This window comes from Nomia melanderi, chromosome 13 (assembly GCF_051020985.1).
Source record: "Nomia melanderi isolate GNS246 chromosome 13, iyNomMela1, whole genome shotgun sequence".
NCBI lineage: Eukaryota > Metazoa > Arthropoda > Insecta > Hymenoptera > Halictidae > Nomia > Nomia melanderi.
The window spans coordinates 2,614,353-2,640,081 of NC_135011.1; the positions used below are offsets into that span (position 1 = coordinate 2,614,353).

Sequence of the window (25,729 nt, forward strand, 5' to 3'; positions counted from 1 at the left end):
TATTCAACAATTTTCCAATGTCTGATATATGGCTGATCTGCATCGCTGTATAGAAATATGCTTCCAATCACAAAAGCATCGCGAATAAAGTAAACCGAAGCCTATTCCGCTGCGTCTGACCTATGACGATCCATTTCCACTGGCGGCAAGACAAATCGCTCGTGAAATCTTGCCGCAGTGAAAATTTCCGTACCAGTACTCCCCTCTCCACTAATGCATTCACGAGTGTCCCAGCTTTTTCCAGGCAGATATCTCCCGTGCTCCTCCATTCCAGCTTTCCCGGCCGCGTTTCGGTTCCAACACATTTTTTTCATCCGTCCGGAAAACTTCACACGCGACGCACGTCTAGTGTTACTCCGCCGCGCGTCCCACTCTTTTTCGCGTTTCCCGTTGCTTTGGGCTGCCGCGCGTAGCACGCGTCAGACGCGAGCACTTAGTATTCCCAATGCGATCGCAGGTAACCGGGCCGGGCCGCTATAATCTCGCGCAGCTCCGGCGATTGAAATTAAATCGACAAGAAAATCGTTCGAAACGATTTACCATTTGACACTAAGAACAGTCGTTTTTCTATCAGACTTAACACATAGACCGCCTGAAAAGAACTATAACTACAAACAATATCCTCCATTATCTTCCACTAAAATCATTCAATTAATTCGATTAGAAACTTTTGTGAAAATAAGAACCGTGTTTGATAAATTGTAAATAATCCCACTTCAAGACTTACTAGAACTACCGAGCCAGTCAAAATGGCTGGTTTCGATTTTTTTAGCAATTATTGATATCTTCGAAGCATTGAATATTCGAAATGATTTTGAAAATAAGTAGTTTCACTTGAGTACTATAATGAATGTCTTAAGAAACAGAAAATAATCTATTATACAGATCTATTATCTGAAAATAACCTATTATATAAGTCAATAATCTATTATCTTTAATAATCTATTAAAGAACTTTTGATAGAATTAAGATAAATGAATTTCGTCTTGAATTGGAACTGAAATGTAGAATAGAGGATGAGTACCGAAAGTGTGAGGAATAAGTTTGGATGTTGAGAAAATTTGCGACTGATATGTCTTTAACCCTTTCCACTTTGAACTGTGTATAATACATCGGTGTATGAAATATTCGAATAAGAAAGCTTTGTCTCTCCATTTACTTGTGATTTTTCTTTGAGCTCACTTAAAAAAATATTGTCTTCGTATAGTTAAAAAACATTAAGTATTTCCAGCGAAGGGTTAAAAGAGAACAAACCGGTATAAGGAACTTTTAGTGATTCATTTTGAGTGATTTTAATAAAATTCTTTTTACACGACGTTTCAGGTTGAATTTCTAAAAGATTCATTGGTTTATCCGAATTCTATCGAAAGTTCTCTGGCTTCGACAGAAAACTAAGCGAACACTCCCAGCGTGCAGCGCCACGCGAAATCCGACCGTGGGCGAAATGAAATTTCGCGGATGCGAGCTCGCGCGCGTAACGTATGGGCCGGGCGTGAAGGAATTCCCGAGCAGGATCCGCCGGAAAACTTTATCGGGCGAATTTATGTTACGCGGCTCGTAAAACCCTCGACTACTTAATCTCGGTCGATCGTTCGTCTTCGTTACAAGTCGCGATGGAAAATATTTAATCGAGGACTTTCTTCGTTTGAAGAGTATCGCGTTTTATTTTTAGTACAATTCGACATTTCCAGCAACGTACGGCGAATCTGACATTCGAGCATTCTCTAAATCAAAATGAATTTCGTAACGCGAGTAATAAATTTTGAAAAATGATTTATACAATATTTGTATAATAATATTTCATGAAACCTTCCACCAATTTCCCTTGCAAATACTTTTCTATTTCATTTCATCCCTTGATCCCTTAATAATCAGATATATAGTCCTACTGCCTTTAGATTCTAATTAACCCTTTGAACTATAGGCTCTAATATTCATCAGTTATAATATTAAATATTCTAATGAATCTTACAGAAACTACCCTAAAATTATTCTATCTTCCACACATCCGAATTTTGTGCTAAGGAAAATAAAAGATCGAAGAAGTGTTTTAGTATTCCTATTGAAAATGAGAAATGCTATAAAAAGAGAGTTAGGGAGCGAGGATCATTAGGGAATGACTAGAAAGCGAAGAGAAGAATTATGCTGGAAGGAGAGACAGGAATAAAGAGAAAAGTCTAAAGAAAGGAAAGAGAAAGTTTCTGTTTTCGCTATTATTTAAGCAATCAACATATAATTCAGTTTCATCCGTTAAAAGTTTTCTACATTTCAAAGAATCCCCGTCCCCGAAGGATTGAACTATGTCGAAACTTCCATCGATACCGTCGAAATCTATGAGTGACGCAATCAGGAACAATTCGCCGCCACTTGGCAGAGTGGGCCGTGCGTTTAGCGTTCGCAAGCGGTACACGTGTGGCGACGCAGGGTTCGCAGCCTGGTTCATTTCGCGAAACATTTCAGTCGCGCAAACAATGCCCGGTAACGAAGGGCCGTTCATCGCGCGGCGGCGCTGCTCCGGCTCTCGCTTTTCATAAAACATCGGGGTTTACTTATTGCGTTAGCCGCGCCGATGGTTAAGCCAATTATTTAGCTCGTTAAACGGATACCGGATCCTCTGCTGCGTGTAACGCCGCTGCTTCCTCTCTCTCTCTCTCTCTTCCTCTATCTCTCTCTGCCGCCCTTTTTTCCCTCGTTTTATTGACAAAAGAAAAATTCGGACCGGCGAATATTTTCGCCGATGGGATTCGCTGAATGGATTCGTTTGAAGGGGGAAGCGAGATGGAATCACAGCCGGTGTAATTGGTAGGGTAATTTGTTTGTAACGCGACTGCCGGAATGTAGAGTATCGTGCGGTGAACGGCGTGTAAGAATAATTTACGGTATGGGGATTTATTGTTCGCAGGCCGGTAAGTTCGCGCGTAATTGACTATTGTCGGATGTTTGTTCTATTCGAATGTGAAATATCGTTCGAACCCTCGGGAACGGAACGCGATTTCTGTGGGGTTTATTTGCGGGGGAGTTTGCGTGTCTGACCAATCGCAGGGTGATTCTACTTACAGATGCTAATGCAATCGGACGAATAATTCGCATGAATTTCTTGATCGTATTAGTATGGCGATAATGTAAGATATTACTGGAAATGCATATGTAAATGGTGTGCGCATTATTCCATTAAAAAAATGTAAATACCATCGTGCAAACGACAGCGCCGCGAGTTTCCGATTTCACGCTGAAACGCGATCGTCATTCTGAAAACTGAATATTAAATCCGACGAAACGCGGGGGGATAATATTATTATTATTCCATCTCGTAAATGTAAACTTCAGTGACAATATCAATGAATGGTCGGACAACCGGTGAAACTCGTTTCACGAGTACAATGTAAGCACTAGGAATTTCAAACGCCACTTTTCCCATTTGTTTTTATATTCGAATTATCTTTGCGGTCTATAAAGTGCAACGAATCGTCCGAAGAAAATATTGGAAATACGAAATTCGGAGTTTCTCTGTTCTTGTATGTCGTGTTTCTTGGAAATTTAACCAGTTGACTGGGTTTGGTGATTGTACACGTCATTCTGAAGCTTGAAATGATACCAATTCTTTCAACGGTGTCCTTATTTTTTCAGATAAATAGGCACCTATTTTCAGATAAATAGGAAATATAAAATTTCATTCAAATTGATTATCTATTTAAAATATATTACATAACAATATGATATCTGAGTTCTTCTATATATAGTGATATAAGTTGAACGGATTGTGTATTTAAAATGTATTACATAAAATATATTATCTTAGATTGAATTAAGAAATCTCACATGCATTCAGGAAGAGAACTATTTTCTTTCGATATTTCGTACATTGATGCATTATACAAAGTTTAATATTAAATATCAAAGTTTACAGTTTTGCAGTGTGAAATCATTTGGTGACTTAGAGACACTTCTGGAGTGCAAAAGGTTAATTCTAAGAGACACGGAAAAACAAAGGTTGGCCAGCCTTCAGCGTCTTTTTATTCGAACGTCCCGCCCTGACGCAAATGGAACGCGAAGAACGTTTAATCGGAAACGTTCAATTCAGCCAAGTGTGTATCAACGACGCGTTAAAACTCTCGGCCCGCTACGCGCCGCGAACGCTGGCGCGCTGCCTTGGCCCATCAGCGAATCAAATCCAATAATTGCGCAGAAGCGAGTATCGTTCATATCCCCTGCTGTCCGTCACGTCGACGGCGAAGAGCATCGACGAGTCGGCTCATTATGCGTTCGAACTGACCGACGGACAAGCATTTTTCACCTTTCCACCTCGACAATACAACTGATCTCCCATCCGTTCTAAACCAATGTCAAAACTTGATGAATTTAGCAATAATTTCGGGCAACTCGCGAACCTTGCAGTTTCAATTGATATCCTTGCTTATATGTAGGAATTGAACACATCATTGACACTAGAAAATTGAAAAGACAAATTGAACATATCATTGACACTAGAAAATTGAAAAGACAAATTTAATACATCCTTGACACTAGAAAATTGAAAAGTAAAATTGAACGCATCATTGACACTAGAAAATACAAAAGAAAAATTGATCACATCAATAACACTAGAAAATTGAAGAGACAAATTGAATATATTAATAACACTAGAAAATTGAAAAGACCAATTGAATACATCATTGACCCTAGAAAATTGAAAAATAAAACTAAAAGCATCCTTAACACTAGAAAATTCAAAAGACAAATTGATCACATCAATAACACTAGAACTAAGCAATTAGAATGACAATTCCCAATATTCCCAAGAAACTAACACTAGTTACTAATCATTATACAAAGCACCACAACTCTTATAAAAAGAACCATAACTTCCTCTTGAAAATTTCATAAACCTCCCGTTCCATTTCCAGCAGCACGCGAATCGACTAAACAGTTTCTCGCAGCATGATCCCCGCGATTTCAATAATCGCGAAATAAAAAGCGGCGGGATGGGTCATTTCGTCGCGTCCGGTAGCTCCAGCGTGAAATTAATTCTCAAAGATTTCCGCGAGCATCGCGCATGCATATAAGGCCGTGTAAAATGTTTTCCCCCGTGTATAGGGCGGAGATAAAACGTGAAATGAATAAATGAAATATTTTACAGTCACCGCGTTCGTATTCCAGCTCCGCGGGCTGCGCTCTACGTTCCATTTAATTATATTTTTATCGCCGTTCCCTAAAGCTTCGCGGAATAGTCCCTCTATTGATCTTCATTTACATTTTTACAGCGCGGCGAGATAGAACGCGACGCTCGGCCCACGAAAACCGCCGCCGCCGATTCCGACGGTAATTAACTTAATGCGTTATAGCCCGTGCCCGTGCATTTACGTGCTTTATTAAAATCAATGCGCGGTACGCGCGATTTACTTCTACTGTGTACGACACATGGCAGACTTGCATCACTGAACGCACTTCGAATAGTTTAGAATCCGAAGGAAACGTGACGTGTACGTTCTGAGCTTTGATACAAGATTTCCATATTCAGTTGGTAACGTGTCCTGTTCACTGGCAATCCCATGTATCACTCGGGAAAGATAACCATTTTATAAAATAAAAATATTACACAATTTTCCAGTGTCTGATCTATGGCTGATCTGCATCGCCCTATTGTAAAAGATAATAATTTGTCAGAATGAAAATATTACACAATTTTCCAGTGTCTCATATATGACTGAGCTACACAGCTGTATCAAAAATGATAATAATTTGTTAAAATAAAAATTGAAATTACATTGAAAAATTTCTTTCGTCAACGCCCATCGCAATGCGTTCGCCTCGTGTTTGCGGTGCGTTTCGCGTTATGCAAAACGGCATGAAACATTCATTCGCTTTATTGAGTGACCTCTTGCCCGGGGCCAGGGAAATTCGAAGTTTCATTTCGAACGAAGTTTCGCTTGTTCTATCGATGGTTTTCAGTTCGTTGTTCGAGTAAGTACGGTTTCCTCGAATGAAAGTTGTTCTAGTAACCTTCGGTTGACTTTCAAACTACTTGAGTTGTAACGTGATCGAGGAATTCTGTATTCTTTACTATGCAATGAGATGTTTTTAATTATACGAAGAATATTTCCTGGGGGAAAAGAGTTATTAAACTAATTTCTAGAAAGATTATTCTACAGGGAACAATCAAGGAATCTAATAGCTATCGTTTTACAAAACCCTATAGTGCACAGAGTTCGGTTGAACCGCGTTGCAGCCGGTATTTCGTAGATAATACAGATGGAAATCGGTATTTCGGTGACCCGGAGACCCGCAGTCGCCGCGTGACCCGCAGGACAGGGTCGCGAGCTCTCGAACCACGGTTTTTCGTGGGTCTCCCACTTCGACGCTGTCAAGTGCATGTGAGGCTGCGTTTACATCGCAGCCGCGATAGGCGATAAGAACTGCGATAAGAGGGAAGCGTAGAGATGTGCTCCGTTATTTTACTATGGAGATGTTTACGTTCAGCGAGTAAAGCGACGATTCGTGGTGTTATAAAAATGAGTCTACAGTCCTGATACTAGAACTTCAAGAACTTCAAGAGTTGAAGCTGCATTGTTGAAGCTTTGAGCTATGAAAACTGAAGAAAGCCATAAAACTCGAATGAAGCTTGCAAACCTTCAAAGTTGAATTTCGGTGCTTCAAAAATCTAGTCTTTCAGATTGACCTTTGAAGCTCTGAAGACTCAGTGTTTGAGGTTGAGCCTTGAATCTCGAACGATTGAATTTTTCAAACAAAACTTGAAGCTTTAAGGACCCAGTTTTCAAGGATAAGCTGCGTGAGCTGAACAACCGAAGCGTTTCCGCCGAAAACGCACGAGAGGAAAATATAAATAGCTTTCATCGGCGGTCTATTCGTTGAAAATCGAAGCTGCGATGTAAACGCAGCCGAAGAGCCGCGGCGCGGCGCGGTGCGCCGTTTAAACCAGGCCAATTTGGTGCGGCCGACCGTGAAAACGCGGATCGATTCTCTGTCCGGCTGGATCGCCGGAAACGAAATTGGACGTTCTCGGGAGGAAAAGTATTAATTTGTAGCTGGTCCCCCGCGGGGCCGGAAAAACCGGGCGCGCGTTTCGTATCCGGCGAAGATGACAATTTAATTGCGTCCCGGAGTGAAAACAAGCGGCAGAAATAAAAAGGAACGACGACGGGCCGTTTCGCAGCCATCCGCCGAATCGTTTATTTCGTTTCTCGATTCAATAATGCCCCGGCGGAACCGTTTTTCTCGGTATAATCGGACCGGCCCGATTCACTCGGACGAGAAATAGAGAAATTTCGCGGGCGACATTTAACTCACCGATATTGCCAGCTAGAACTTCCCGTGACGACTCGCGCGGCTGTCTTTGAACTGCAGCTTCAAGCTATTCCACGAATGCCAGTCGTCTTCGGGAGTGATCGTTGAATTAACCCTTTGCACTCGAAAGATTTCCACTGGAAGTATTCAACACTTTCCGATGAGACACAGACGACATTGTTTGAAACTAATTTAACACGAACGCCACACGATTTCACAGAGGAAAAGACGCCGAATGAAAAAAATGTAATATTCAATCATTTGATCGAATTGCATTACTATTCCACGTTCATCTAGTTGAATGTCACTGTATTATGTAGCATTATTTGTAATATATAAATGTTTTCATATAATCGTCGTTTCATTGAGTGAACTATAGTAATTCACGGATAAATTAAGGAACAAAGCTATTTTATTGAAATATTTCACGTAGCAATACGAACTTTAATTTCAAACACTAAATATTCAACTTCAGTTTTGTTGCATTAAATCAAGCAGTGACTCAGAGTCACCTTTCGAGTGCAAAGGGTTAAAGGCACACGTTCCGATGGACTGGATCTTGGGCTGATTTTCTTCGGTGAGGATCTGTAAAGTTGAAGTGAAATGATTAGTAGAATTCTCTTTAGTTAACACCTTGACTGCCACGAAAATCATCAGTGTTTTATCAGCCATTTATCCTTTCTTTAGGTAGAAAGCAAGGATTATTAATTCTTTGATATGAAAATTCTTATATTACTCTATTATCTAGTTACTTACGGAAAATTTGTATTCGAAATTATCTTTCAAGTCATAGTTATTTTCTTGTAATTTGAAAGCTCCGGTCATCTGTGACCACCGTGGCAGTCAAAGTGTTAAAGGATTCAATCGGTGGAATTTTTTGGATTCAGTTAAGGTCATTACAAAGTTTACGTTGATAATTGCTGAGGATTCTAATAAAATTCAGAATTTCTGATTTTATTAGAGAGGATATTCAATAGACTATTCTACAGAAAGCTGTATTCTACAGAAAGCTGAAAGATTAATTCCTCTTAAAAGAACTAAGATAAATTTCCATGATATTCCTATTCGTCAAGTTCCCGGAATGGCTTTCTTATTCGAGAAATCTATCGGAATACATTATTCCTCTTGATTTCCTTCTCCCTCGACCTCCGTCGATGAACGTACGTACAGTTCCGAGGTGCGGCGCGGCCTTTATTTCATCGGTCGTTTCGCGAGCGTCGAAAGTTGCCGTCGGTGTGCGAACTTCCGTTTTAAAGTCCACTGTATAATAACGATTTCGTGTTGTGCCAGCACTTCGCCGACACTTCCAGACTTGTCCCAGTTCTACCGTGGGCTCTCAACTTTTTTTTACCGATGAAAAAGCGCCGGGGACAGCGCGCACCTGTAACGATCGATATTTCTTGCGAGGAAGCACGACATTAATTCCCGGAACGATGGGGTGAAACGCGTCACGTGGAACGACGCGAACACTTTTATTGCGGCCCACATTTTTATATGAGGTAACACCGATTCGCCCGGCTTCCGGTCGTACCGTTTCGCGGACGCGCGAATACGCAACTGAATGGGACTGAATATTCGCGTTTACTTTATCCTCGTTTATATCACTTTTTACTGATATCTAATACCTTTTCTACTTATATTTCTTATCCCTTTCTTTTTTTCTTGTATTTCTCATTTCTTTCCTCCTTCCTAATTGCCTTTGTCCTCATTTCTTCAAATCTACTATTTTCTTCTCTCCTTATTTTCTTGTGCCTCTCTTCTCTTTTTCTTTCTCACCTCGTCTTATTTATTTCCTCTTTCCTAGTTGTCTTTGCCCTCATTTCTTCATATCTCTTGCTATTTTCTTCTGTCCTTATTTTCTTGTGCCTCTCTTCTCTTTTTCTTTCTCTCCTCATCGTTCTTACTTTTTTCATCTTTCCTATTTGTCTTTCTTTTTATTTCTTCCCATCTCTCGATCCTTTCTCCTCCCCTTATTTCCTTGCGCATCTCTTCTCCATTCTCTCTCTTCTTTCCTTCAGTCTTTTCTATTCTCCATTCCTCCATCCTCCCTTACGTCCACCTACCCTCATCCCTCTCCTCCAGCCATCTTCCTTTCCACCTCTATCTTTCTTCACGAAACTACCCCGAACACTCGACCATCGAAATTCCAACTCGCAGTTAGAAACAAAACTAACTCCTCGAAAACTGACTGGTTTTATACAACGAAACCAAACACGCACGTTTTTCTCGATATCAAACAGCAGCAGATTTGTCGAAGCTCCCACGATTCACGAACGCCGAACAGGAAGTACAGTGTAATTGCTGCGCGACGATATTCCCCGGCTTCGATCCGAGGAGCGCCGAGGAAAAAGGAAAACACGCGGCAATTGTTCGATCATTTCCACGGAGCAGCGCACCGCGCGAACAAAAATCATCCCACGGACCAATTAACCGAGCGACTTCGCCGGTCGGCCCGATTTGCATGGAAACGGCTGGCGGAGAGCGAAAAGCTCGCCGACTAGCGTTTAAATATCGTTAATGAAAACCCATCGGTTCGTTCCCTGCCCGACTGCTCGCAATTTTCTTAATATTCCGGCGACCCGACGACAACAGGCCGCTACTCGCGATTAGATTCCAAATTGTGCCCTCTCGGCCGGCGACGTTAGTTTTTAATAAGATGCAAATTCACGGAGGTCCGTGAACCTTCTTCTTGCTCGACTTTAACTCTCTCTTCTATGACCTTTCTCCTAAATACCTTCGATGAAGCTACATCTATATTTGGAAAAAGGAAAGAATTTAACACTAGATTTACGGAACCCGTCGATTTGACGGATATTGAACTTTTTAACACTAAAACTACCAGAGGAGCCAAATGACCCATGCCTGATGTCTTCTCTTTGCAATTATTAGAAAGGTAACAAATGTTTCTCCGAGAAATTATTGAAGAAATTCATTTAAGTCTGAACAGGTGCACTCTTGGAGTTTCTACAGTGAAATTTCAAAAAGTCAATTGAAGCTCGGTAGTTTTAGTGTTAAACATTATTTAGTAATAGTCTGAGTCGATTTTGATTCGTGCAACGAATGCGCATTGCAAAGCTCTAGTTTCGAAGCTACAACTTTCTCGATTTACATAGACGAACGCGTAGTTCTCTAAGAACAATGGAACAAAGTGCAGAATAAACGTCCGTAAATCTAGTGTTAAGAAGATAACGTTTATCCCAAACATTAACGATTGATCCTAAGAGTAATAAATCCTCTAATTATTACAAATAATATTTTCCTTAAATCAGTTATCCAATAAAATTCCTCACTAATCCACATTCGCGACTTCCCGGCTCAATTTACCTTCTCCGAGTCGCAGCGCCAAAATATCCGAAGAAAATCGAGGTCCAATAATCGACGCTTGAAAAGCTCAAAGTACGTTCGAAATAAACACCGGCGACAATGTTCTACGTGCTCCATATGTACGAACATTCTACGTACTCCGGATATTCCGCACAATGCATTTACGAACACTTATTCACCTCACGCGAGCTGCCACCTCGCGTTCGCCGCAGCGCGGCGCGTTGTCGGGACGTGCCAAAAGCGATCCACGCTGGAAATGAAAAAGCTGACGCAGGTCGAAAAAACCCTGTCTTTTCCCAGGAAGCCGCGGATCGCGGAGAAAGGCCCCGGGATCGGGGGAGGAACAGAGAGGAGAGAAACAGGAGACAAAAAACACGGAAATCCGGGTCACGCAGCGCGCGGATTTGTTTGGAGCGTTCCGCGGCCCCCGAATCATCTTCCTCGTCCCCGGCTTCAATATCAAACACTTTTCATCTGCGCTTGACAGACTCGATGATTGTACTTCGGCGCGCGCGCGCGCGCGAGCGTGTTTCTTTCCTATTCCTCTCTCCTCGGCCCAGGGTTTTTCCGCGCGTCGACGTCTTCGACGGGAAGAGACGGCGGCTGTCCATAACGGAGCCGCGAGATTTCCAATCGAATTCACCCCTTTCCCGATCCAGCCCCTGTGAACGTCGCTGCCGCGCAGACAATGACAGCGGGCACTTTGTAAAGGAGTATAAGCGAATGAAGCGGCTTTGTGCGGGGAAAAAGGATGCTTCTTGTTTTCTTGAAAGGTTCCCGTATATTTGGAATTGAATTTTGGTCGCCGTGTGCGCGCCGTCTCGGGGAACTGTGTGCGTTCGACGTTTATCTTGGACTGGTACACTTTGATTGTCGGTTGGAATGGTTTGGTATTCTTTTCGGATTTTTGTCGTATTGCTGATTAATATTAACTCTTTGCACTCTTTGCACTTTAGGGAATTTATACCAATGCTTATTATCGCAGCTTCAAGAGTTCAAGAAGGTACTAACAGTAATCATTCCCTAATAAACCCAATTGCAATGAAGCAACGGTACAAATTTCCCATAGGACACAGAAGTCCCAAAGAATTTGATAAAAATATTATAGTGTTACTATAGTATAGATAATGAGAAGGTGGATCTTGAGTAATCGAGAGCTAGGAATAAATATATGTATTGAATAAAATATGGAAACAACACGGACAACACGTGAAAAGTTGTTTGAACCTAATCTAACGATAATTCACAGATAAATTAAGCAACGAAGATATTTTACTTAAATATTTCACGTAACGGTACAAAGTTTAATTCAAGGTACTAAATATTTGACTTCATAGTTTTGCTGTATCAAATCAAATAGTGACTGAGAGTCACCTCTCGAGTGCAAAGGGTTAAAACACATACATTATCTTCCAATCAGAAACAAACTGTCAATCTCCCAATTCAACGAACATTCCATAAACATCTTCAACGATTAAAATAAAACTACTTATACCCAAAGCTATTCGGCTGCACGTCGAACGAAATTAAAGGAAAACGTGTTCGATTCCCAGCAACAGTTCGACAGAAATGGCGCTTTAAAGTACCTCGAGGACACAAAGGGGAATAAAGAGCCCCATTTCCCGGGGAATCAATTGATAGTCGTCTCATACTTCCCGTCTAATGCTAATAATTCCCAACGACTCCGGTAGAAAGGAAACGGGGCAGAATGGCGGGGGAAGTCCCGGTGCCGGGATTATTCCCGCGGAGGATCGGAATCCGAGTTATTGGTTACCGAAATCCAGCCTGGATTCTTTCCAATAAGTATGTGTCAGACTTCCCAAGGATAAGTATACACGGCCGTGGCTTCCTTCCGGCGTCGCTCTGGGGACAGGAGGAGGAGGGGCGGGGCGTTAAAGATTAGAAATTCATCATGACGACTTGCCATCGTCTTCGCAGCGACACTGACGTTACCGGCCCGTTCCTTTGACGCCGCGATTGGTATTCCCTTTGTCACCGTCGGCCATTGTGGTTCCGACAGAGCGGCGGCTCGGAATGGTGACGCGAAGAAATTCATTCCCGGAGGCACCGATGGAAATCAGACACCATCGATTCACGGGAAGCCGGTCGGTATTTTTCTGAACGATCTCTGAATGTTGGTTTTATTCCCAAGCGGCAGGAATGGTTAATAATCGTGGAAATAGCGATCATGGCGATAACATAGTTGATTGATTATGTAGGAAAGAGAATTTTATTAGAAACAGTATAATTGTTTCTAATAAAACAATAAAATTCTAATAAAAATTTCTAATGAAATTCTCTTTCTCCTACATAATCAATCAACTATGTTATCGCCATGATCGCTATAATTTCCATGATTATTGTACAATAACTGCGTTGTTTGATTGAGTTAAACAACGCACGCACTATTTATATACTCGGATGCTCTTGTCTCACTCACACATTTTCTAGAACATTCTTTCATTACCATGCATTAACTTCACATATATTTGGAATATTCTAGACTCATAAAAGGAACAAACATTATTAACATGTAGAGAAAATCAATATAATCTAGAATATTCCAATGCTTTGAACATTCATTCAAAACGACACACACAGCTGTGTCATTCATCTGCACACACATTTATGGTAGATGATGTTTTATTCACAACTTTTTATTTCGAGCTTTGAATATTCACTTTGATTTTGCCGTTGTGTTTTAGGGTTGTGATAACGTTGATTATTTTATGTTGCCTGGTGTTATTTAAGAAAATAAAGAGACTATTTTATTGTTCCGCGAGAAAGGAGAATATAAGAGTTGAAAGTAATAAATATTACGTTTAATCGTTCATTCGCGTCGCGAGTTTTCTCGCTGCAGAAATTCCCAGAGAATATGTATGCTTGCGACAACACCATGTTTCTCCGTAAGCTTCCGTTTCCTAGGATCCCGAAAGTAATTCGGACTACGGTTAAAATAATATTCTGAGTTACCCGGGGCAGGATACACACGGCTCAGAGGATTTTATTACCACAATTTGTACAGCAAACACAGGTCCGGGCGGCGCATTCACTTCGCCCACTTACAGCGCTCAAAACAGTGTGTGCCACCCGTTAACATGTCCACCCGTTTAAATATTGTTTTATTCAACGCTGTTACGCGAACACGTAGTATTCCCTCGGCGAGCGCAGCGGTTAAACAGTCCCGTTTTTAATATTCTTACGTAATTATCATATTACTGCTATATTAATGTTCCACCATTAATTCACTGTTCGATTCTTTAATAAAAATCAGCGTTCTCCCCAAAGAATCAACCCTAAACATTAAGATCTTCGTAACTCAAATCATCCACGACCGAACAATAATAATTCTCGAATTACTAAAACACCATACTAACCCTTTGCACTCGGAGGCTTTTTAGAAACTTTCGACACTTTCCGATGAGACTTGGACGACACTATGATACACGATGATACGAAATTCTCGACTGTCCATCAACACAGAAATAAAACAAAATTAACCCTTTGCGGACGAAGATTGTTCAAAGTATACAAAACCTTTTGCAAATTCTGCTAAATTAAACACTGAATGCTTAAATCATAGAGAACAAGGAAACTGTGTACTGATTTCTGGCTGTTCGAATAGTAAAATCATTTGTTCACAACTGGGTATTCCAAACATGGAAGTTTGATCTCAGCAAAATGCCGACATTCGTCCGCAAAGGGTTAAAGCGTCAATATTTCATGTTATTAACACTATTACCAACAGATATCACTAACTAGTTAACTGTGGAATTCAATTGGAAAAACCTATCGTATGTGAAAAAATAAGGAATTCATACTTGAAACAATTAGTGTTATGTCAAGCTTTCCAATGACGTGTATACTCGTAAAAACAGTTAACTGGTTAAACTCCCAAACATCAAACTCCCCATTCCCTCTTCAATCTTCAGCATCCCTCGCAATCAGCCCACTCCCATTATCTCAAAGAGAGAACACCGCCACGCTACCAATGCCAATATCCAACCTTCAATCAAGCAGAAATAATCAACCGCGCGGCCGTACACGCGAGAAAAATCGTATCGGAGCCCTCGCGTGCCGCAAGAACGTTCCGGCTGGATTTCTTCGTACGCGAAACAATGTTATTTCTCGTTCCCGTGTGTTCGATCCCCGAAAGGGGCGCGGCCCGTTCCGATCGCATCCCCTTCTCCCGTCAATTAAAAGCGTTCCCGTAGAACGCGGCGAGTTATGTTTTTCCCCCGCGGGGAGGAGATCCCCGGCAAAGGCCGACGGAAGGAATGCAATTATATCGCGAGATATAATCGTTCCCGGGGGGTTCGCGCTGACGCCGCGGTTAAAGAGCACGATTTCCCCGAATCCGGATGAAAAGAAGCAAACGGAACAGAGGCGGCGGGTAGAAAGAAATTTAATTGGGTCGGGGGCGGAACGTGCCCGGGAGCGGCATCCGGTACACGGGCCGAGCGAGGCCAGCTTGCGTCTGCTTTTTTCGGCTCCGTTGAACTTAATTGAAGCGGCTCCGCGGATCCCCGGCCGGCGTTACACTCGACACGCTCCGCGGAGCAAAGCTACAATGCCCGCATCCCGGGACTCGTCGGACAACATCCGCGATAACGGGATTTCTTGGCCGGCCGTGTCACCGGGGACGACTCGCCCGGGAGACGCGGAGATGCCCGGGGAAGGTAAACGATCTTTCGCTGAGGCTTTACCGGAGTCTTTGGATTCCCTTCGATACTGCAAGGAGTTCACTGTTTTAACCTCTCAGCCACGACTGAATTTTGCGCGGGGCTGTTTCTCTGTACGGCGGAGTTCTGTACGGACAATGCTGTTGTCTACGCGAGTACATTGGAATGATTTTGATGATTAAATTATAATTTTTCTGAAAGATATGATAGAGGTAATTTAACTTTAACTTTTTACTTTAATAGTTAGTAATACAATGGGGTATGATCTATGATATATTGCGACGGAGCCACTGTAATGGCGCGTCGTTCAGAAAGATGACATCCGCAAAAGACACTATAGTGGCGCGTCGTGCTTAAGAGGTTAAACCTTTGCGGGAGATTCTTTGAAATATAGAAAATGAAAGTGACCTATGGGTTCATAAGTCTCATTAACTTAACTTACTCGTTTCCGAATCATTTAGTTTAATTTCTGATTACCTGTTTAGTGGAAAAACAATCGTGCTACTTTCTTATGTGAAAGTAGAGAAGCAGAATTCAGTTTCTGAATCGAAACGACGGTTAACACGTTCACACCGACGTGTACCATCAAATATGTGGTTCGTCGAACGGTGTGATAATTAAAAAACATTTCCATATACTTGAAAATTAATTTACTTATCGATCATTTCAATATTTTCATCAATTTTGGGAATTCAGCCATCAGATGGGAAAGAGTGCAGCGGCGGTGTGAATGTATTCAGGGAGATAAAGAGTCATCTTCGACTGCAGTAGATTCTTTGTACGTCTGTCGATCCAACAATTCTCTCTCTGAAGTATTAGCACGATTGCGAATTCGCGTTGATTTAAAATACAAAGCGACCGACTGTCGTTCATCAGCGACCCGTAGTTGAATTCTCTGGCAAGCGTTCGCAGGCGTTTCCTCGCGGAAACGGGTCGAGGAACGCGTCGGCGTCGCTCGGTCGAGTGACTAGACGGACAGCGTTCCTCGCGCAGCTTGGAACAGACTCGCAAGCCGATTCCCGAGGCGGCGGACACCGTTTCCCCGGCGATTCGTGAAGTTTTCGCGCGTAAACGCGGCAACGCGTCCGGCCTTCGGGCGGCCTGGCGCGGCCCAGCGTCGCAGACACGCGTTATTATTCATGATTTCATGAATTTTCATTCGCGCCGGCCGAGATTGCTCGTTACTACGCGAGCCGGCCTCCGCGGCGACCCTCGGAACCCTTTCGTTACCGTAACCCGACGCGAAAGAACGGCCGAATGAATTTTTCATTAAGAAAGCCACGAGTGTAAACTGGACGGGACGGAAGGGGCAGAAAGAATTCCGCAACCGTGAACCGTGTAACTTTTAAGGGCGAGGGGTTGGACTGCGACGGACGGAGACCGGACGCCAGCTTGACGTCACCGTGCGAGTAGGTTGTTCTTGCGCTCCCTCCATTGGACGAGAAAAACCGGGCCGGGAACACGACCGATGGAACCGAGAATTGAAAAGGTGATTCGGGCAACTTGGTCGGAGTTTCTTTTTCTTCTCGTTGTCCTACATCCGTTTATTTCCTCCTTATGCCTCTTTTGTTTTTTACTCTGATGATCGGTAATTTAAGATGTCCCATGTCGCCGGTTATTATTTTGTAATTAACCCTTTGCGGACGAAGATTCTTTGAAATGTAGAAAACCTTCGACAGATGAAGCTAAATTGTATATTGATTGCTTAAATAATAGCGAAAACAGAAACTTTCTCTTTGCTTTCTCTAGACTTCCCTCTTTATTCCTGTCTCTTCTTCTAGCATAATCCTTCTCTTCGCTTTCTAGTCATTTCCTAATGATTTACGCTCCCTAACTCTCTCCGTATCTTATCTTCATCTCAACCCTTTGCACTCGAAAGTTCTTCACTAGAAATATTCAACACTCTTTGATAAAGTCTAGACGATGCTTGTTGCGACTAATGTAAATTTAATCGATAAATTAAAGGACAAAAATATTTTACTTCGATATTTCACATAGTGACGCGTTATACAAAGTTCAGTGTTAAACATCAAACTTTATAATTTTACTGTATCGAACCAGATACTGACTAAGAGTCACCCCCCGAGTGCAAAGGGTTAACACTAGATTTACGGAACCCGTCAATTTGACAGATATTGAACTCTTTAAACATTATTTAATAATAGTTTGAGTCGATTTCGATTCGCATTGCAATGCTCTAGTTTTGAATCTACAATTTTCTCGATTTACATAGAGAAACTTGTAGTTCTCTTGTAACAATGGAATAAAGTGTAGAATAAACGTCCGTAAATCTAGTGTTAATATAAACACAAAGGAAATCCAGAATCTCGATGGTTATTCCAAAAACACTATCTTTCCCAGCCGAAATTCAGTAACTCCAAGCTGTTAGCCATCTAGTACTCTTGGCAAAGGCAACAACGATAACCGCGGAAAGTGCGCAACGTTGACCATTAAAGGGCCGGGCGCAGTGAATGAAGAGCGGAGCGAATTTTTCGCGGCGAAGTGTTAGAAAAACCGTGTACCCTGGTACCACGACGATTTTCTACGGGCTGGGCTCGTTAAAAGCGGCCGGAGAGCGAGTTTCCGGCCGTGGCCCGGCACGTGCATTCGCATTTTCATAAAAGCCCCGCCGGAACCGCTCGTTATTACGGTTGTTTGCGCTGTAACGGGACACACCTGCTGCAGCCGCGTCAACCGTCTCGCGCCCTTCGCTCTTTTTCAATCCCCTTCGTCCGGCGGACTGAGGAAAAGCGGTCCGGCACGGTGCGGTCTAGATGCGCCGCTTATTAGACCGCCGGACGATATGAAAAGCGAAGGAGCCGGCAGCCGCCCTCGGAAAAGGGAGATTAAACGTCCACCGCGCGGAGATGAAATTTTATAAGCGTTAATCGTTTTACGAGGGACTTCGGGATCCCGGGGACCGTCTGCGCGGAATAACTGGCCGTTTACGCGTGATAAGAACGAAGGAGTGGTCGAGCTTCTCTGAGATGTACAACGTCGATTTGTAAAATCGAAATGTTCGTTGATGTGTAGCTCTGCTTTGAATAATTGGATTGAGTAATCGGGATGGTTCTGAGTGTGAGTTTCTGGAGAACTTTGGAAATTTGTGGACATTGTATGGCCCTTTTTTTAAGTACATGTAAAGTAATTTATTTCTCTTCGAGCAATTATCTTTTCTTTCAATTAATTACTGTTGTCATACTAATAGAAACTCGGTGTCTCTCAGTTGTTCAATTTCTCAATAGAAGCATCGTCAATATTAACCCTCTATGGGCCGAATTTTTGTTCATGATTATAACAAAATCTATGCAGTACATTAACGTATTCAATAGTTTCAATAATTCCATCAAACGAATATATCTAACTTTCAAATTACGACGTTAAAAGTTGAACTTAACTGATTAGTTAATTTTATTCACCACTTTGAGTACAAAATCAAATAGATCGACAAGATGCCGATATACTGACACGTGACTTCAAAGTTACACGGGCCTACAGAGGGTTAATTGAATGCGACAGTGTAAACTGATGTAGGTGGATAGTGCTGTTGATTTTAGGAACGGTTTGACCGTGAGGTACTCGAATTGCATTCTGCAGAGGGTGAAATATAGAAATTCAACTTGTGCTTTTGAAGGAAAAGGTTCGGTACGTCGGTAGGAAAGAAAATCTGGGATATTTGTAGAGGAATTCGATGCCAGTCGCAAAGTAGAAGTACGGTAGTGTGCTTTGAACGCCGTTTTCTGTGCGGCTGACCCGTGACCGACTCTCACTACTGTGAGAGCAGCTTCCGAAGTCATGCTAAGTAGAATAAATCGATATCGAGTAGACGCGGGGAATACTTTACAATTCTATAGGTTCGGAAGAACGAACTCCTGTTGCACTCGTGTACACTTTTATTGCTTGCAACGTTTCCCGACGATTGTCGTGAAATACGAGCCCTATAAATACGCCTGAATAACTGCAACCTCGGTATTAATGGATTCGTGTATTGATACGGTAAAAATATAAATGTTCTCCCTTTGAAATTCTGATAACAGCTTCATTCTCTCTGACCAAAGTCTTTCACAACTACGAACCTCAACTCGAGAACAACATTCACGTATCTTAACAATTACAATATACTACAGTTTGCAAATGATTGAACTGTACGATCAAGCTACATCGTCGATATTTAGAAAAAGGAAAGAATTTAAGAAGATAACATTTGCTCCAAACATTAACGATTGATCCTTGAAAAGTAATAAATTCTCCAACTATTACAAATAATATTTTTCTTAACCAGTTAAGCGTAGAACTTAGTTTGAAAAATCTCTCATTGCGCAATAAAATCAAATAATGAAGTGTATACTCATTAAATGCAGGCCAAATGCGCTTCAAACATATCCCAACGAAAAACTACAGCGAAACGAAGAAGAATTACACGTTTGTCCGAAAAACTAAATACTCCATCGTTGAAAAAACCCCCTTAAGAATTTTAAGATGACGCGTGTACTCGTCAAACACAGTCAACTGCTTAAGTGTCAACTAAAACAGCGAAGTATCCACACGATTAAAACAACGCCAGACCAAACACTGTCCCCTCCACAATTCCTTAATCGCGCGCTTACAAAAATTCCTCGGAGATAAATGGATTTCCCCTGTAGCAGGGTCGGCCGGGATAAAAAAGGCAGACAACGAACGCGCCTCGGTATAGGTAGGTGTTAGCACATCCGCGCGGGATCCTCCGGCACACGCGGCTCAACCATAAATAGGGTGGCATTACAGAACCGCATAGATATTGATAATCCCGCGGAACGCGGAGGAGTCACGTCGCCGCCATAAACCCAATTCACGCCGGGTCCCTCCGCGCCGTCTGTTTCCCCGGCGAGGATTCATTATTTCTCCGCGAGACGCTCCGCGCGGCGCGGCGCGGCGAAGCAGCAGCCGCCTGAAATCGAGGGCGGCGGCGTGTAACGCGATGCCGGGGATTATGACTGGTTAAGGTAGAACCAGAAGCTACGGTTAGCTCGGCGACGGTCACCGCCGCCGGAATTCGTTCGGTAAAGTCCAACTTCGATGTTAGGCGGGACTAAATAAAGCCTGTCCCCTATTTCTCGCAGGAAATTCGAATAGTCGGCGGCGCCGCTGGAACAAGAACGCCGGCTCGGATATCGGCAATGAGCTCTCGCCGCAGTCGTAGCATCCTACGGATGCACTTTATCGTGTTACAAGCTTCCGCGAATTTCGAGCGGTAGAATCCTCGGAGAGATTCTACGCTGAATTACAAGCCGCTGTTATTAAGAACACGAACCGTGGGATTTTGGTCGAAGCGTTGTTGGGTTTCGGAGGGTTCAGTATTTTTCGTACTGGAAATATTTTGTTATTGTTTCATCATTCGAATTATTGATTTAACACTAGAACTACCGAGCACTTCAATTGACTTTTGAAAATTTTGCTATGGAAACTCCAAGAGTGCATCTGTTCAGACTTTAATTGATTTACAGTTCAATTTGCGTAGTGCTGAATGAATTTCTTTAATAATTTTTCAGAGAAATATTTGTTACCTTTCTAATAATTGCGAAAAGAAGACATGGGTCATTTGACTCCTCTGGTAGTTTTAGTGTTAACACGTTGAACGCCGCATTTCATAGAGAAAAATACACAAAATGGAAAGAATAGAATATTAACTTAGCCAACCGAATGCGGAGGTCTCCCACTTTTCACTTAGCAACGTATTGCCTTTATCTTTCCTTTTGTTATTTAGTAAGTCTTGAAGTGGGATTACTTGCAATTCATCAAATACAGTTCTCTTTACAAAACGCAGTTTCTAACCGAATTGAATGAGTTCAATTGAAGATAACGAAGGAGATTCTAATTATAGTTCTTTTTAGGTGGTCGCCCAAGTGTTAAATCATTTGACTGCGCCAAAAGAATTGACCCAGAAGATAAAGTAGCGCAGTCGTGATTTTTCAGGCCTCTCCGATGAATGCAAATTCCCATGAACCTGGACGATCACCGTGAATCGGCGAACAACGTCCCCGTTGGATGAGAAACAGCCGCGATCCGCGGCCTGTCGCGCATAATAAATAAAGGAACGTCGGCGGCGTTTTCGTTAACGCAGCCGTTAGCGTCGGTAACCGTCGTTAATAATTCGTATGCAAATGGAACGCGAAACGCGCGCTCGCGCAGGAGTTATTGCGCGGAATCAAACGTCCTGCGTTCAGGAGCGGCGGCCCGTTCCGTTCCAGCGAGTTCGCGGCGCCGCCTGTCCGTAAATTAAATTGTATTAAACGGCAACTCGCACGCCTGTGCACGCCCCTTGAACGGAAACCCTGCAGCCACGTACGCGACGTAACGTTTCTCTGCGTATCGCTCGCTTCGCGCCGTTCGTCGTGAAACTACCTTTAACCCTTCGGTCGCAGCAACCGATTCACGGTTTCTCTCGATTATCTCGAATATTTCTCCATTCATCAGAGCAAACGGTGGAGAATAGGATTATTTCCTGTTTGACAGTGAAGGAATAAAGACACCTGAACGTTAACGATAAAGAATGAAATAGAGATATTGAGGTTTTGTACGTGAATAACGGTGAATCGCGAATGTGATTCGCGGTACAAATTCGGACTGGATCCTTTCGCCGATCACAAGTTGAACCGCGCCAGCCGCGGAATGCGCGAGCGTGGACAGAAAAATAGAGACATAAATCCGAAGCAGCGGAAGAGATGAATCGAATCAGTCAGTCGTTGGTCAAAGGCGTGCGGACCCGTGGAAATTTCATTTGCGATGTCCCGTCGACTCGCAGACGATGAAAGGGATACCTTCGGCCGGTGTTTAATTGCGGGGCAGTAAAAACAAGCATCGGACGCAATAAATCGAGAATAGCAATATTAAAGCTGTGCGCACACGAGCGAGAGGATCCCAGTGCAATATCATTGGGAGATTCCGCGATTTTGGAAGATTAGAAACGTAAAGCTCTAGAATTAAATGCCAAATGACATTTAGCTTCAAGAGTTCAAGAATATACTAACAATAATCATTCCCTAATAAATACAACTGCAGTGAAGCAACGGTACAAATTTCCCATAGGACACTCTCGCAGAAGTCCCAAAGAATTTGATAAAAATATTATAATGTTACTATAGTATAGATAATGAAATGGTGGATCTTAGGTAATCGAGAGCTAGGAATAAATATATGTATTGAATAAAATATGGAAACAACACGGACAACACGTGAAAAGTACAACTCAATGCCACGGAGGCCAACACACGACTCTGCTCTCGCAACTCTCTTACCTTTATTTTTCAACAAATTTTTCCCCGGCTTTACAAGGTTTGGTTAGGTCTTAGGTAGGTCATCGTCAGGTCTTGGTTAGGTATTGGTTAGGTATTGGTTAGGTTTTGGTTAAGTCGCTAAAAATTCTACTACAATATCAAATCTTCGTTTTCTTCTTTTCGCAAGACGGAAGAACTTCGAAACGCGGCAGCGTTCTCCCGCGAATCGCTGGCGCGCATTTAGCCTAAGAGGCACGTCGCCGTCGCGATAAAGTATCAAACGATAAATTAGTTCGATTCCCCGCGAGGAGACAAAGGGGCCGTCCCGACAATGGGTCCATTGAACGCGGCGTTCGTTTCTGTTCGCAGCTTTCAGAGGACATCGGCTACGTCCTTTATTCAGCGCTCGGCAGCTTCTACATCCCTTCGTGCATCATGGTGTTCGTGTACATACGTATATACTTCGCGGCGAAGAAACGGGCGCGCCGCGGCATCCGGAAGCAGCCGCGGCGGCGTCCGCCGATGCAGCCGGAATCGCCGGACGTCAGGCAGACCAGCTTCACGCAGACCACGCCGGCCACCGAGACCAAGAAGCCGCCGTGCTCCGTCATGGAGAACGTCGCGACCATCGAGAACCAGCCCGTTCAGATACCGATCGTAACGTGCGACTGCGCGAGCGACGTCAGCACGTCCGAGGCCGATCCCGGGGGAGGGAACAGCATACCCATGGAGGAGAAGGACACCTTGAAGGTTCGTCATTTCCCACTGTCCAACCGTTCATTCGATTCAGTTGCGTAAAGGAGCTTTCTCAATTTACTTGTGATCTCTCTTTGAGTTAATTTCAGAAAATATCATCTTTGTCTAGTTGGAAAGTGTTAAGTATTTCTAACGAAATACTTCCGAGTGCAAAGGGTTAATATCGACTCGATATATAATCGCAGTTAACCCTTTGAACTCTGTAGGCTCCGATATTGCACCAGTTGTAATATTAAATATTTTAATGAATTTTAAGAGTCCAATTGTTCAACCGTTCATTCGATTCAGTTGCGTTTCATTTTAGTTTGAGATTCGAGCTTACTAATGGATGATTCTTTCTTTGAATTTTTCGAATCTCTTGGAATAGTATATAGTCAAGTCGGAACTGAAGTTTTCTGTGCTTTAACCCTTTGAACTCTGTAGGCTCTAATATTGCACCAGTTCTAATATTAACACTAGAACTACCGAGCATTTAGATTAATATGCAATATCCATCACGAAAAGTATTAAATTGTTCTCTACCTTTATTTATCCATGTTCCAATCATACGAATTGTTGTATACAATACACAGCAACAGAACCTACTCGTAGAACCCAGAATTATCTGTAAACGTCTACACATGTCTGCCCAGTGTCGCCTTATTCCACTTCAATACTGTCCACCGAAGCCTCCCAGTAGTAAGAATCAGTCACATACCAGACCAACGTCTCCCAAATCGCTTGCACATCAGATTCGACCCAGTTCTCGGCGTTCCCCGACAAATCTCCAAGATCTCACCCCAAAAACGATACATCAAGCCCTTTCTAAACGCCCCCCTAAGCACACAGTCTGTGTCCAAAGTCGATCTCGAAGTCGCATCTGTCTCCTCGTTCGCATTCCGATCCCAGTCACCCAATAACATCGGTTTTGTGTTTGGAATCTGAATACACCAGCCCGGGTACACTCGGGCCCGGTCCCAGGCAGTCGATGCACCGCATAAAAATGGAGACTGGCAAACTCTCTCTCCGAAACCAGAGACTCGCTATTGGATTTCAGTTTGCCCCCCACTCCGGGAGCCGCCGGTTCCCGTCGCGGTACAAATGGAATCGAATAAAGGTGCCGCGGATTCGAGGCACAATAACGGACCGCCGTTTCCCCACCGGCGGCGGCTCGTGTATCGAGAATCGAATCGATCATGCCCGGCAACCGTCCCTCTGAAATTGCTACTTCTGATCGTTCCTCATAAACTACACTCGATGCTCTCTTTCCTACCTTCTCGTTCCACGGCCGCTTCAAAATCTTTCTGGCTAACGTATGAAATTAGAGTTACTTCCGAGTGCGTTCCTTATTTCGTCTTCCTGTTCGGGATTCTTCCGGGTAATGGATGGAAGTTGAGTTACATCTAGGAACGTTCTTTATTTCATCTTCTTCTTCGGGAGCCTTCTAGTTAATGGATAAAATTTGAGTTACATCTGAGTGTTCTTTATTTTATCTTCTTCTTCGAGGTTCTATTTCATGGATAATAGTTGAGTTATCTAGGAAAGTTCTTTACTTCCTTTTCTTCTTCAAGAATCTTGAAGTTAATGGATAAATTTGAGTTACATCTGAGTGTTCTTTATTTTATCTTCATCTTCGAGGTTCTATTTCATGGATAAAAGTTGAGTTATCTAGGAACGTTCTTTATTTCATCCTCTTCTTCGAGATTCTTCTATTTAAGGGATAAAATTTGAGTTACATCTGTGCTCTTCACTCCATCAACTTCAAAATTCTAGCTATTAAATATCCAACGTTCAGCATTCTTCATGAAAATTCCTCTAGCAACCAGATGAAATAAGAGTTACATCTACGAACGCTTTTCCCAGATAAAATTAGAGTTGTATCTAAGTATACTCTTTATTCCCCATTCTTCTTCAGGATTCTTCCAGCCAGCGAATAAAATTACAGTTACATGTAGGTACTGTCTTCTCGCCGACCATGAGGCACGTATATTATTTCCCATCGCGAAGTGGTCACGCTCGGTACGAGTCCGTTGGAATTCCAGCGTCGTAAATGAACATTTATGAGATACCATTCCAGGGCACGTGATTCCTCATGGAATCACACGGATCGCTGGCCAAACGGGCTCCGCGAATCACCGGCGAAGTGTATCCTCGCCTCGACCAGGCTCCTTTAAAAATAGCGCCGCGCGCTTTGTCTCCGTGGATGTCAGTGGACAGAGATTCTTTATTTCCGGCACGTAACGTTGTTACGGCTTAGAAATGGTTTCGCCGGAATGGCGTGGACTTTGGAATGCGCTTGGATACCGTGGCTTTTGATCAGATTTCGAAAGATTGTTGCGAAAGTATTCTTCCTCTGTGGAATTGTTTTTGGAGAGAATTATAATGACAGAAGATTGTTTATAGAGAAGTATACTTGAATTAGAATAATTGATA

The 25,729-nt window shown here is 42.8% G+C and overlaps 1 protein-coding gene across 1 annotated transcript in view; it reads left to right on the forward strand.

The window, feature by feature from the left end:
• Positions 1-25,729, forward strand: part of Octalpha2R (alpha2-adrenergic-like octopamine receptor) — a 227,373-nt gene that overhangs the window by 182,536 nt on the left and 19,108 nt on the right. The window contains exon 2 of the mRNA XM_076373109.1: positions 22,931-23,311. Within this exon, the coding sequence (XP_076229224.1) occupies positions 22,931-23,311 (381 nt within the window). The remainder of the gene's footprint in view (positions 1-22,930; positions 23,312-25,729) is intronic.